This window comes from Enhydra lutris, unplaced genomic scaffold, assembly GCF_002288905.1.
Source record: "Enhydra lutris kenyoni isolate GAN:26980312 unplaced genomic scaffold, ASM228890v2 scaffoldscaffold11, whole genome shotgun sequence".
Taxonomy (NCBI): domain Eukaryota; kingdom Metazoa; phylum Chordata; class Mammalia; order Carnivora; family Mustelidae; genus Enhydra; species Enhydra lutris.
In genome coordinates this window covers 15,622,598-15,635,900 of record NW_019154095.1, presented here as the reverse complement: position 1 = coordinate 15,635,900, position 13,303 = coordinate 15,622,598, and the positions used below count along the sequence as shown (strand labels likewise).

General features: G+C 45.3%; 1 protein-coding gene across 1 annotated transcript; it reads right to left on the bottom strand.

The window, feature by feature from the left end:
* Positions 1-7,530: 7,530 nt before the first annotated feature.
* On the bottom strand, positions 7,531-11,512 carry LOC111144412 (solute carrier family 25 member 4). Its single transcript, XM_022498689.1, has 4 exons — positions 11,271-11,512; positions 9,470-9,956; positions 8,813-8,953; positions 7,531-7,987 (listed from the first exon to the last, which is right to left on the bottom strand). Exons 1-4 carry the CDS (start codon positions 11,379-11,381, stop codon positions 7,830-7,832), a joined length of 897 nt encoding a protein of 298 aa, XP_022354397.1. The 5' UTR covers positions 11,382-11,512; the 3' UTR covers positions 7,531-7,829.
* Positions 11,513-13,303: the final 1,791 nt, after the last annotated feature.

The window sequence follows — 13,303 nt, the reverse complement described above, 5'->3', positions numbered from 1 at the left end:
CATCTTTTTTTAATTTCCCAATCTGTTACATGTTTTAAGGCCTGAAGAATTAGCTTGACATAGTGAAGAGAAAAATGAAAGGATTAAAGATAACTGAGTTTTGATCCTGTACCCATCTCTTAAATGTATTTTCTTTTTTTTCCCGTAAATTAAGAAGTGTCAACTGTATTTTCTTGTTCCCATTCTAAAAAATTAGAATAATAACTTTTATGTGCTTTACACGCCTAAGAATTAGAATGAAGTTGGAAGGAAGGTGTATTAGCTACTTATATCTTCGAAAGTATTACATTTATGTGGGAAAGAGTTTGCTTATAATTACATCGTTGGTCATCTCTTCAAACCCCACATCATCTAATTTGTTCTGTAAAATTGCTATGATGCTGCATTGGACACTCTTAGAATCTCATGGAATGTTTTTTTTTTTAGTGTCCACATCAACATTTCACATGCATAATGAGTGATAAGAAGTACCCTTTTTAAAACTCGCTGCTAAAACATCAGTTTAGGAACTTTTTTTATGAGGGTTTAATAACAACGATGCTGTAGGAATAAATCACTGAGCAGTTCCCATGGTAGTATATTTGAGTTCCCAACTACGGAGTTCAAGGATGCTTAGAGCAACTATTACATCATAGCAGAAAGTTTTATTTGCTTTTAAGGTTCTAGTGACTGTTTTTTAAGCCACTGAGAGATTTCTGGACCCACCATGATACAGTCTTAAGTGTCTATACCTCTTTCAGGGTATACTTTGTAAGTTCAGGTAAGTTGCACTGTTTATTCTAAGATGATGTTTTTAAGGTTTTACTCTTTTACAGAGTAAAACTTAAGAGGTAACGTCATTAATTTACTATGGTGCGACATGGGGTTTTTTCCTAGGAACCTAACTTCACATCCACTGTTCTAAGATGGTAAAAAAAAAAAAATTTAGGTAGTCACCAAAAAACTATTAAAAACTATGGTTCTAAATTTTTATAGTATTTATGTTACAGTGATAGTCTTCACCAACAATCACACATTTATTTCATGTATTTGGAAATTATAGCCAATCTCCCAAGTTTGCAGTGTACTTTGTTCTCTTGATTTCACTCTGAAAGTGTTTTATTTCATGAAGAGAATACCTAGTACTAAGTAAATACATCTTCTTTGCATGCAGTTATGTATACTAGCCAGAAAAACTGAATTCTGCCATTAATTTGAGAAGATTTAATTTGAAATTCTATTTTGGGGAATGTGAAAGGGACATGAGAATGGCATTCCAAAGATTTTGTTGTTTGCAGTTTATGTAAATATTACAGAAATACAGAAAAGGACACAAAACATAAATGTAACCTTATATATTGTTACAAAGCAAACCTGCATCACCACTAACCAGATCCAGAATTGGAGTGTTGCCCCCACTCACAAGATCCTGGGCAGCTCCCTACCAGTCATGAAGCTCTTTGCCTGCCAGAAGGTAACTACTGTCTAAACTTCTAACACCCTTCCTTGTGTGGTCTTGCCTATTTTTGACTGCCATGCATATACAATAAGATTCTTTTGTGTCTGCCTGCATTTGCGGAGCATGTTTACGTTGCTGATATCCTTTCATGGTGTTGCATGTGGCTGTAATTCGTTTGTTCTCATTTCTGTATAATACTCCAGCGTATGACCAGCCCAGGAATTATGTGTCCATTCGGTGCTTGATGGACCTCGAGGTGGTTTCCAGGTTTCCAGTTATTACAAATTATGCTGATAGGAAGATTTTCAGTAGATGTGTCTGATTACATGTGCCTGTGTTTGGTTGGCATGCACTTAGCAGTGGGGTTGCTGGGTTATAGAGCCCACTTAGAGTTTTCCAGCCTGAGTGTTCCAGTTTACTCTCGCAGCAGAAGTCTACTAACTGGCTCCTGTTGCTCTATGTCCTCAACTAACATTCAGTGTCAGTCATTTTCGTCTAACCATTTGGGTGGGTGTGCGGTGTTATGACGTGATTTAGTCACACTGCTCTGACTGATAATGAGATCGAACACCTTTTCATGTGTATTGGCCATTAGGATATCTTTTGTGGATATGCCTGTTTTCCTGTGGGTTGAGTGTGCTTTTCTTGTTGATTTGTAGGAGCAGTTTCATGTTCTGAATACAATACAGTCCCAGTGTGTTAACAATTATTTTCTCCCAGTCTGGCTTTTTTTTTCACTATAAATGATGTCGTGAACACAATGCTTAATTTTACTTTAGTCCACCTTATCAATCTTTTATAGTTAGTACTTTTCTTAAATGTTGGGTTTTATTAAATTTTCATTTACCCAGATACATGAAGATACCTGCTATACTGTTTTCCAGAAGTTTTGACTTTCACGTTTAGTTATGCAGTTCACATGGCATTGTTGATTGCCTCTTTTTCATGAATGATACCTTTTCCTTTATTGGCTGCCAGCTTTATTCCTTGGGCTTAATTTGCTGTTATTTTTCCTAATTCCTTGAAATGGATATATAGTTAACTGATTTTCAGCTTTTTTTTTTTTTTTTTTAAGTAAACTCTGTACCCAGTGTGGGGCTCAAACTTACAAGCCCAAGATCAAGAGTTGCATGCTCTCCCGAGTCACCCAGACCCCCAGCCTGTCTCCTTTTCCAGTAGATGCATTGAAGGCTGTCCGTTTCTTCTGAGCATAGCGTTAGCTGTTTCCCACAGTTTCGATAACATGGTATTTTTCTTTTCACTACGTTCAAAATATCTCAAGTTTCCACTGTGATTTCTACTATTTAACCCATGGGCTCTTTTAGAATATATATAGGTTTATTCTTTTTTTTTTTTTTTTTAAGAGTGAGCATGCCTGTGAGCACGGGAGGGGGAGATGAAGAGGGAGAATCTTAAGGCTCCACCATGGAGCTCAGCATGGATCACACGACCCTGAGATCATGACCTGAGCCAAAACCAAAAGTTGGATGCTTAACTGACTGAGCCAGCCAGGCACCCCTAGAATATATATTTTAATAGGATGTTTTAATTTTATTTTTAAAGACTTTATTCATTTGACAGAGATCACAAGTAGGCAGACAGGCAGGCAGAGAGAGAGGAAGGGAAGCAGACTCCCCGCTGAGCAGAGAGCCTGATGCGGGGCTCGATCCCAGGACCCTGAGATTATGACCTGAGCCGAAGGCAGAGGCTTTAACCCACTGAGACACCCAGGCACCCTTAATAGGATGTTTTAAAGTTATGATTGTATTTTTGGTTTATATGAAAAATTCTAGAAAAAATTGAAACTCTAGATCAGGGGTCAGCAACTTTATAACCCATGAGCCAGCAGCCTAGTGTCTGTTCTGTGGCTTTTACCTTTTTAAATGTTTTTTTTTTTAAATCAGAAGAAATATTTTTGGCATGTGGATATTATATGAAATTCACATTTCAGTATTTGCACATAAGCTTTCTGGAACACAGCCAAGCTGCCTTCATTTTTCTTGTCCAAGGCTGCTTTTGCAGTATGGCAAAGCTGTGTTGTGTCAAAAACCATCTGGCCAACAAAGCCTAAAATATTTACTGTCTTGTCCTTCAGAGAAAGAGTTTGTTGAGCCCTGCTCTGGATGGTGTTTTCTTCCAGACAGGATTTACTTTTGCTTCTGGCCGGCAGCAAGGGTGCTCGAAGTCTCAAATCATGTTAAAACAGAGATGGAGTGGGCATCAGTGGCCACAGGTTATACTTCCCATACTCTCTTACTGTTACAGGGTCACGCTTTGGGGGTCCTAGTCCCCACATGGATGTTTACCAGGGCTCCTCTTCCTTGGAAGGCCCTGAATTCTGGGTTTTGTCACTTTTTCTCCAAGAGGTTTTCAACTCTGTTTCTAGTTCCTCATCCCTGTGGCTGTTTTCCACATATTGAAGATACTCCCTGGGGAAAACTGACCCTCAAATACTGGGCTCTTTTCTCAGGGTTGTCTTCCTCCAAATCATCGCCTTGGCCCCATAATTTCACATGCCTTATTAGCTCCCCAGTGCCTTCAAGCAGATTTTTTAATACTTTGAACCCTTTTGTTTTCAGAGGGAGCATTGGTTTGTATTACCTAGTCTGCCAATATGGAAATGCTTTATAAACCACAAATATACTTGGTTTTTTAAGTTAATTCTTAGATCTTTTTTTTTTAAACAGTATGTATTTTTTTTTAAGATTTTATTTATTTATTTGACAGAGACAAAGTGAACAGAGGGAATACAAGCAGGGGGAGTGGGAGAGGGAGAAGCAGGCTTCCCGCTGAGCAGGGAGCCTGATGCAGGACTTGACCCCAGGACCCCTGGGATCATGCTTGAGCTGAAGGCAGCCACTTAACGACTGAGCCACCCAGGCACCCCAAGATAATTATTAGATCTTACAGTGAAATTGCCAAATGAGTTGTGCTCATCTTGAGCCTAAAGGTGTTTGGGCAGCTGTCAAATGGAGCAGCCCAGTGTTCTCTTCCCCAGTGTGTCCTTACCTGGTTGGGGGATGCTGACGAATGTGATCCTTTATCCTTTTGTCTTTTCATACCAGTGACAAGCCTGAGGGTAAGCCTGGTCTCCTCCCCCTTTGAGCCCCACTCCAAGTCCCTAGTCCTCAAGTGGTCCTGCTGCTACTGCTCTGTTTCCACTGCTGTCTCCTTGCCCGTATCCGTTCTCCACACTGAAGCCAAAGTGCTAAAATGGAAATTTGAAGTCAGTTCCCTGCTTAAAAAGTACTGCGGCTCTTTTTTTTTTAAAGTAGGCTTTACGCCCAACATAGGGGCTGAACTCATGACCCTGGGATTGAGTCACATGCTCTACCCACGAGCCACCCAAGTGCCCCCCTTCAGCAGCACTTGATAGGTTGTGGTGTATACATCTCATGCTTGAAGGAAGCTTGTGACACACATTTTCTCCATAAGGAACATCACTGCCTTCTTGCACTTCGGAACCCTGCACATCACTTCAGCACTATGCTGGGGGGCCGTTTTAAACCATGAAATCACCAACAAAACACGAAAATGTGAAGACCCTTTTTTAGAGTGACAGCTGAAACAAGAGGGCAGAGCCTGCCCGGCCTTGTTTGACCTCAGCTGTGTATCAGGCAGTACCCACGAATGAACACAAAGGGGTTAGAAATAAAATCTTAAAGAGGAGACCAGTTTGCAAATACGCAATCTGCCAGTAAGGATCAATTTTATCACAGATTGATGAAAAGGCTGATATTCAAGAGAAGCAGAAAACTAAAAGGAATTCATAGCATGGTAGACTTTGTAAAATGGTCCTTTTAAAGACTTGAAATTCGAATGTAAAGCAGCCAGAAATTTTTATCAGTTACATTATATGCCCCAACTTGTCCACTCGACACCCTTTCCATGTTCAAGATTCCACCAAACTGGAGGACTCGCCTTCCCCTAAATCTTCTGTTTCTCTCACTCTGGGTTGTAGGTGCCTGTTTTCCTCATTTGTTCTTGAATTTAACAATACTACACACGGCCTGTGTCCCAGGCACTGTTCTGGGCTCCAGAGAAATCAGTAAGAACCACTGCCCTTGCAGAGAGAGCTTCCATTCTCTTACAGCCTGGCACATTGTAGGTATTTGTCAATTTTGACTCAGCATGAGCTGTGCTATTTATGTATTTTACACAAAGTAAAACAGAAAGGAAATGGTTTAATAAGATTTAAACAAACAGTTGAGGCAAGCTGTAAATCCATAAAAAATGAAAAGGACTTTTGAAGGGGGTGTGGTAAGAGGAGGGCTGCGTTTAGGGAGAGAGCTTTGCAGAAAGCAAAGTGAGGAATTCCTGAGGGCAGGGTGCTCAGTTCTGAGTTGTTAGCTTAATGTAAACCCTTTCCATCTTCCCAGAGCTTCAGGTGTGACAGCTTTGCACAGTGACGGTACAGTGAGGGGATTTGTAAAGCTATGATGTCCCCAGCCAGAAGACGACGGCATCGTGACAGAGGCTTGGTTCTAGGAGTCTCCAGTGAATGCGATACTGTAGCAAGGAACTGACTATACTGTAGCAAGGAACTGACTCGGGGGCCCTTTGGGCAAATCTGCACTTCCTAAGTGCCATCGAGGTAACCCTAGCAGAACGGGGAGGCTGACATCTGGGTCACACGCACGTGGCAGATAATGTGTGTTTAATAAACTTCTCCCATTTCCTGTAAAGACTCAAGAACAATTCTGGTTCTTGGTTGGGCTGGGACCACCCTATTCATCTATTACTTTCAGGTCTCAGCTGCTCTTCATGGCTCCTCCCTCACCTAACTCTAAGGTTTCAAATACTGAAAAGGCTGCTGGCCTTACTCTGAGCTATGCTCCACCGAAGTTCCTGCCCTACTAGCCTGCCCTGCTTTCCTCTCCTCTCCTTCAGCAACAGAATTTGGACCATTCACACCATTCACTGGATGAAAAGCAGCGTGAGGGTAATGTATCCAGAAGGCCCCTAACACTACATGTTTGTGACCTGGCCTTGAGATGGGACTGAGAAACTTTTTTTTGCACGCCTTAGCCTGTCCCATCAGCACAGACAGCCACTACAGTAGAGCAGATGGAACTTTGTTTGTTGTGGTAAAACAAAGCAGCTGATTTTTTACTGGGGAGGTAGGAGTGAGTAGGTGGGAGAGCTTGGGAAGGAGGGCGAAGAACGGGAGGTACAGAGACACCACATCCCTCAAACCACCCGTCAGGGAAACCATAAAACACACGGGCCTGCCTTTCAAACTTTGCCTAGGATATAGGGACTGCTTTCCAGCATTATCGCTAACAGGCTCATGCTCTATGAGCCTGGACCAGAAGTAATTTCCAACTAGAAATTGTAATTACTTTTCACTTGGTCATTAGTTTATGAGAGTCCTATCCAAAACTGACTTTGTCTCTAGTCTTGATAAACTGTTACCGCAAAGAAGTGCTGGCAGATACCTTCTATACCTGTTATGGAACTCTCCTGTTTTCTTTCAGGCCTGCCTCCTACCACTCCCCACATATCATGTCCTCCTTTCTAGTCCTACCCAACCAAGATTATATTAGATATTACATTATATAATAACAGCCATTTCATTCCTCTCTCCTAACCCCATCGAAGTTTCTTTCAGAATTGGCTCCTGTCTTTTTGTATCTTCCAAAGAGCCTAACAGGTACTAAATACTAGCTTGCCAGCTGACTGTCAATGAATACTGCCCACCTGTCAGAAAATTCTAAGTATCACACTTCTCGAAAGGCCCTAAGACAGAACATTTCCTCATCTCACAAAACTCCCAACACTGTTCAGTGTAATCTCAGAGTTCCTGAAGATTGCATGGAAGTGCATAAAATCAGGTGGGACTACGCAAGGCACGATCCATGCCACCGCTTTGGAGCCCCCAGCACCACGGCCTGAGGTAAGATAGAAAGTGGGTAAAAGCCGCCAAACTTTGAAAACCACACATTTTAAGCATTGTAGGTACTCCTGTGACACACAGTAGAACATCTGACATTCAGAAGCTGGGCCACCGAGTTATGTAAGTCATGCTAGAAAATAAGCATTTGTGGTCTTATGTTTAAATCCACACAGCAATGAATAAGAACTCAAAAAAACATGGTGCATTAAGTGGTCTTTATTGAGATTTCACATTCGGTTATCTTCATTATCAGTTCTTCAGTTAATTATACAAGTATGATAAGTTATTTTATATCTGACGTGGGAATTTAAATGTAAAATAAATACAAAATACATCTGTGGTTTAATGAACACTCAGTGAAGCTTTTTTTTTTTTTCTCTGAGGTATTCCTTTCAGTCTGGTTTTATCCCAGATCTTTCTTTTTACTTCCCATAGGAAAAGTCTTATTAAACCACACAATGGATCTGGAACCAATGACCTTGAGTTTTAACTACATTAGACGTATTTTTTGATCTCATCATACAACACCAATACGAAAGCTCCGCCCATGCCTCTCAACACATTGGACCAGGCACCTTTGAAGAAAGCCTTGGCACCTTCATCTTTTGCAATCTTCCTCCAGCAGTCCACCGTCCCAGTGTACATAATATCCGCTGTGGAAACAAATGTTGGTAAGGGCTCTGTAATTCTGGAGGAAAGAGGCTTTTCCTCTGCAAGACACCTGTACACAGTGTTAGGAAAGTCAGTCACTTGAGCTCTAAGCCCCAGCTTCGTGTGGTGTCCAGCTAGACACCCTCTTCCTTGCATAACTGTCAGTGTCTCTTGTCAATCCTGCTCCTTCCACCCAAAATCAGGTAAAGAACCAGGGCAATGAAGTAGCTAACTCACACATGGTCAGACCATAAAGTGGGAGGGGAGGGGGTAGAGTGGAAGTACTAAGCTGGTGGTCCCCCTTTTTATGGATGAGAACAGAAAATCTTATGGGCAGAGTCTCAGATTATATTGCCCAAAACAGTTAAAAGAGAGAAAACTATTAGGCTGAAGCAAATGGAACTAATATTTGACTTTTTGATGCTAAAAATGACAATTTCATGTTTCAACCTATGGAAGCCAAAATGGCTTCAGGCCATGTCACCCAACAAAAGCACCATCTCCCAAAAGCAGTATTTTTTAAATAAACCAGCTAATTAATTAGTTTCCTGTATTTCTGTACCGAGGTTCTAAGGGAAAAGGGCCTACGGCCTCTATAATATTAGATACTTAGTAAAGTTCACCTCGAAATATCTCATTTTTTGATGTTCTTATCTCTGATAGAAACACATTCTTTTTGCTAAAGGAACAGCTGACAGTGTTAAGGGGACTGACTATAAAGCTTCTTTCCTAAGTTCTTAACACGGAATTTTAACCAGAACAGTGAAGACTGGGAAGAGCATTGCATAGTGTTTCTCTTGGGCAGAGAAATGAGGTGTCAGGCTTACCCCCTTTCCGGCCAGACTGCATCATCATCCTACGGCGGACTGTGTCAAAGGGGTAGGACACCAGCCCTGCGACCGCTGTCACGCTCTGGGCAATCATCCAGCTCACAATAATGTGTACATTCTTGGGGTCAGGCAACATCCCTGTGGGCAGAGGCAAGGAGCCAAATGGCTGTGACGTGATTTCTCTCAGCAGCTCAGCCAAAAGCAAACAGAGATGGAGAAGAGGCTACCGTACCTCCAACTCCATGCCCTACCCTTCTGGAAGAACCTGCCCCTGTGGGTGCTTCACAACCAGGCAGCCAGCCAAAGCTGGGGACTGCCCTGTGGGTCCAGGGAAGCCGGAGTTGTGCCCAGGGTACAGGGCATGTTGAAGGGGCTCCAAGTTCAACTAGGTCACTGACAGAGCTATGGCAAGGGGGAGGCAGGCTCCCCTTCTTCCTCTCTGAATAACTCAAGGCCAGAGTTTATTTCAGTAGAGGACAAGGAGACTCCTTTAGCTATTTATCCACACCATACCACCCCTTCAGAAGCATCCGTTTAGCTCAGGGACTAGGAACAAAACCAAGATTATTAATAAATATCCGGTCCTTCGTGAGTTACAGACCCCTGGGGACCTTCTTCCTCCCCACTCCACACCCCCTGAGGCCCCTCTCTCACCCTTAGCAGTATCATAGACTCCAAAGTAGGCCGCTCTGTAGATAATGATGCCCTGGACAGAGACGCTGAAACCCTGGTAGAGACCCTTCAGGCCATCAGACTTGAAGATCTTGGTGAGACAGTCACCCAGACCACTGAACTCGCGCTGGGCAGCACCCTTGCCCACATCGGCAGCCAACCTGGTCCTGGCAAAGTCCAGCGGGTAGACAAAGCAGAGGGAGGTGGCCCCAGCTGCCCCACCGGAAGCCAGGTTACCGGCAAAGTAGCGCCAGAATTGCTTATGCCGGTCCACGCCCCCCAGGAAGATCTGCTTGTACTTGTCCTTGAAGGCGAAGTTGAGGGCTTGGGTGGGGAAGTAACGGATCACGTTGGCCAGGTTACCCCTCCAGAAGGAGAGAAAGCCCTGCTCCTTGGGGATTCTCACCACACAATCAATGATCCCTTTGTACTGCTTCTCTGCACTGATCTGTTTGCTGGCATGCTGGACCTGCGGCGGGGAGATGGAGGGAGGGGAGGATTGGGTGAGGATGGCCAGAGCAGAGGGAGAAGGAAAGAGGACAGGAGCAAATGAACGTTTACAACTCTTTGAATTTCCTTCTTAAAAAAATCTATGGGGAAATCAAGCAGATATTAACTAAGGAAGTACATCAGCTACTGGGATAATAAGCCAAAAAAATCTGCTTTTGCCTCAATTATCAGGGCACTTGAGAGAAAAGGTTCTTCCCCAAATAAACTGAAAAGACTCCACTGTAAAGAGTCATTTATGCATTGCCTTTTTCCTAGGTATGAAAACTATGCTAGGGGCTTACTGGGTGATAGAAATGATTAAAGATTCCTGCCCTCCAGGGCACCTGCTCTGATATAACACACACACAATGGATGGGCAGGAGATAATGATGCCTCAGTCTCACTGGGTCTCCCTGGAGACCAGGATCTCGGAGGAGTAGATGCTCTCACAGAAGTAGAATAAATCCACTGGGTATTAGAGCCTGAAAATTTTCTAGCAGATTACGCAAGTAATTAATTATTGAGGGGTTTGTCGCTGTGAGTGAGCAACTGGGTTTTTCTTCATGATAATTTTGACTCTCAAATCGAGGAGGCTGAGTTTCTCATTGAGGGGCCCATGCCTTTTGGGCAAGAAGAGAGACACACGACAGACAGGATGAGGAGGAAGAGAAGCCATAGACCAGACGGCAGACGAAAAGATTTGGGGACGAGGTAAGACAACATGAGTCTATTCTGAAAACTTAATCTCTCAAAACCTATTTCTTCAGCTGTAAAATAATGGGAATAATACCTAACAGCTTACAGAAAGATAAATGAAATAAATGTCAGCCTACAGCATGGTGCATGGGACACACTATGCGAGGTTTGGGGCAATAATTATTCCAAGGTTTGTACTGTAGAAGGTGGTTGCAGGACAAAAGGTGCAAGGGACCTGAAAATCGAAAGGTGAGGCCGGCCTCGGAGACCTAAGTGGAGGGTCAGTGCCGTCCCAGGAGCAGGCTCTGGCTGGCTGTAACCTACCCGGGGTGGGTTTCCATATATAGACACCCGAACGCTGGGCGCCACCCGACACCAGGAATCTGCCAGGGACGCCGGACCTGCCTCTACGCAGAGGGCACCTTCCTCTTCGCCGCAGGCCGGGGCCCGTGGCCTAGCCCAGATTCGCCGCGGCTAGCCCGTCCCGCTCCGCTCCGCTCCCCCTCGCCGCCGCAGCTCGCCCGCGTCCCGCGCGCCCTGCCCGCGCCCTGCCGCACCCGGTTCGCTGCGCCCGCGCCCGCGCCCCCGCCGTGCCTACCTGCAGCAGCAGTTTGACCCTCTCGATGGGGGCGACCGCGGTCTTGGACACGGCAGCGGCGACGCCGCCGGCCAGGAAATCCTTCAGGAAGCTCAACGCCTGATCGCTCATGGTGACAGCCGGGCGCACAGAGCCTCCGGGAGCCGCGCTCTCGCTCTCGCCTCCGCCCGGACAGGCACGGCCACCCGCTCTCTGTCCCCGCGCGACGCGAAGGGGCCGCTCGCCTCGCCCCGCAGCCCTCCTTATATGCCCCGCGCGGCGTCTCGCGAGAGGAGGAGGGACCCCGGGGCCCGGCGCGCACCGCGCATTGGCTGGGCAGGTGCCTGGACACCCCCTCGCCGTCCCCCTCCTCGGCAGAGGGCAACCGGGGCGAAGGCGCTTCCGGGAGGCAGGGGTGGGCCGGGGGCTGTGACTTCAGCTTGGGACGTTTAAAGGGCAAATTCATGTTATCTGTCCCGGCGAGCCGAGGGAACACCGTGTCTCTGCAGCGTGTGGGCTGCTGTATTTATAGCACCAGAAGGCTTAGGCTGGGGCCGACCTGGGGACAGACAGGGGACCGATGCCTCAAGCACGGCTTGCTTTAACCTCGGGCCTGCACGGGACCCGCTCCTGGCTAAGGGATTTCGGGCTGTTTTCTTCTTCCTTGCAACCCTGTCCGTCCCTCACCACGCTCCCTGCTTGGATGTGGGCCTCTTCCGAGTTGTGTGCCCTCGCAAATAATTAAGATCCTCCAAAATAAATGCTAACGTCACTTGATGCTGTGATTAGCTCATAATCTGGCAACCTGCCCCGAATCCCCTCTTCCCTCCATTCAGTCCCTCAACCATTCATTCTACCATGAAATACTTAACGGCCCTGGCCTCCAGCGCCACCAGGAGAGGGGGAAAGCCCGAGTGCGAGTGCACAGGCACAACGGGGCCTTACAGCGGGCCTTACAGGACGCTTCTTTTGTAAATCCCGTAAGGGCTCAATGTGCTGCTCCGCTGCTGGGGACATAATCTGGGCAGAATGTTCTCCGGGCGGGTGGCGGCTTCCAGAGGGTCAGTGCTGTTCTCCTTCCCGTCTGAGCAGCTGGGAGACTGGGAGTCAAGTAAGAGAAGGTCGAATCCTTGTCTGTGTTTGCCTCTTCATGCTAGGCACTGAGGACTGGGGAGGCTTCTCCAAGTTTCTTCCCAATTTTGTATATTTGACAAAGTTTATGCATTTTTTTTTCATAAGCTTGCTGATGAGTGCGCAGCCTTTCATGTTAACTGCAGCTGTCTGACACCCGGGGTATGGAGCCCTCAGTAGAGCAGAGGTCACTAGTCAGGTGCCAGGACCACGAAGGGTATGCATTTATCTGAGGCTGGGCAGGCTAGAGTCCAGAAATCTAGGCGAGCCCCGTGAAAGCTAGCAAATGCAAGTTTACCAAGGTCAGAGCAGGCAGAAGGTCAAGAATTCAGCATTAATAGAAAAGCCATTGGAGCACTTGTTCAACAAGCCCTGTAGCATTTACCTTGTACCAGGAGCAAAGTTTGACCCCGCAGATTCCCTATGAGTAAGAGATGGTTCAGTGTCCCAAGAAACTTAAGAGTTTCTCTGTGGACGTATCTGTCCCTGAGTCAGCTTTATTTCTTACAGCTTTCATGGGTCAAACTAATCCACATAATAGCTGGGTTCCATTCTGTTACTGTTGAGCAGTTGCCTAAACATTTCACTTTGTGCATTAGAGATGTTTCTTGTTTTCACGATGAAAAATAATGCTGCTACGTACTTTGCACAAATTTTACTTTCCCTTTACTATTTTCCCTTCTCGTTTCTGTTTTGTAAAATGGAATGGGTAGATTAAATGTTTTAAAAAGATTTTTAGCTCTTGTTACATATTGAGAAGTTGCTCCTCAGAAAGGATGCAACCCACCAGCAGCGTCAAATGGTCACAGATCCTCCCCCAGCACTGGCTTTTAAAAGAGCCTCTTTTAGTTATTTGTGCCATTTTATGAGTTCTAATTGGCACTCCCTAATTGCTATGGAACTGCACATACCCGTGTGATTTG

What these genes read in the sequence shown, in the direction of transcription:
- LOC111144412 (XM_022498689.1), bottom strand. Translation starts at nt 11,381, where the DNA reads ATGAGCGATCAGGCGTTGAGCTTCCTGAAGGATTTCCTGGCCGGCGGC. An exon ending in AGTCTATGATACTGCTAAGG is followed by an intron (nt 8,954 to 9,469) that starts GTGAGAGAGGGG and finishes CTCTGCCCACAG; the next exon opens with GGATGTTGCCTGACCCCAAG. An exon ending in GCAGTCTGGCCGGAAAGGGG is followed by an intron (nt 7,988 to 8,812) that starts GTAAGCCTGACA and finishes TTGTTTCCACAG; the next exon opens with CGGATATTATGTACACTGGG.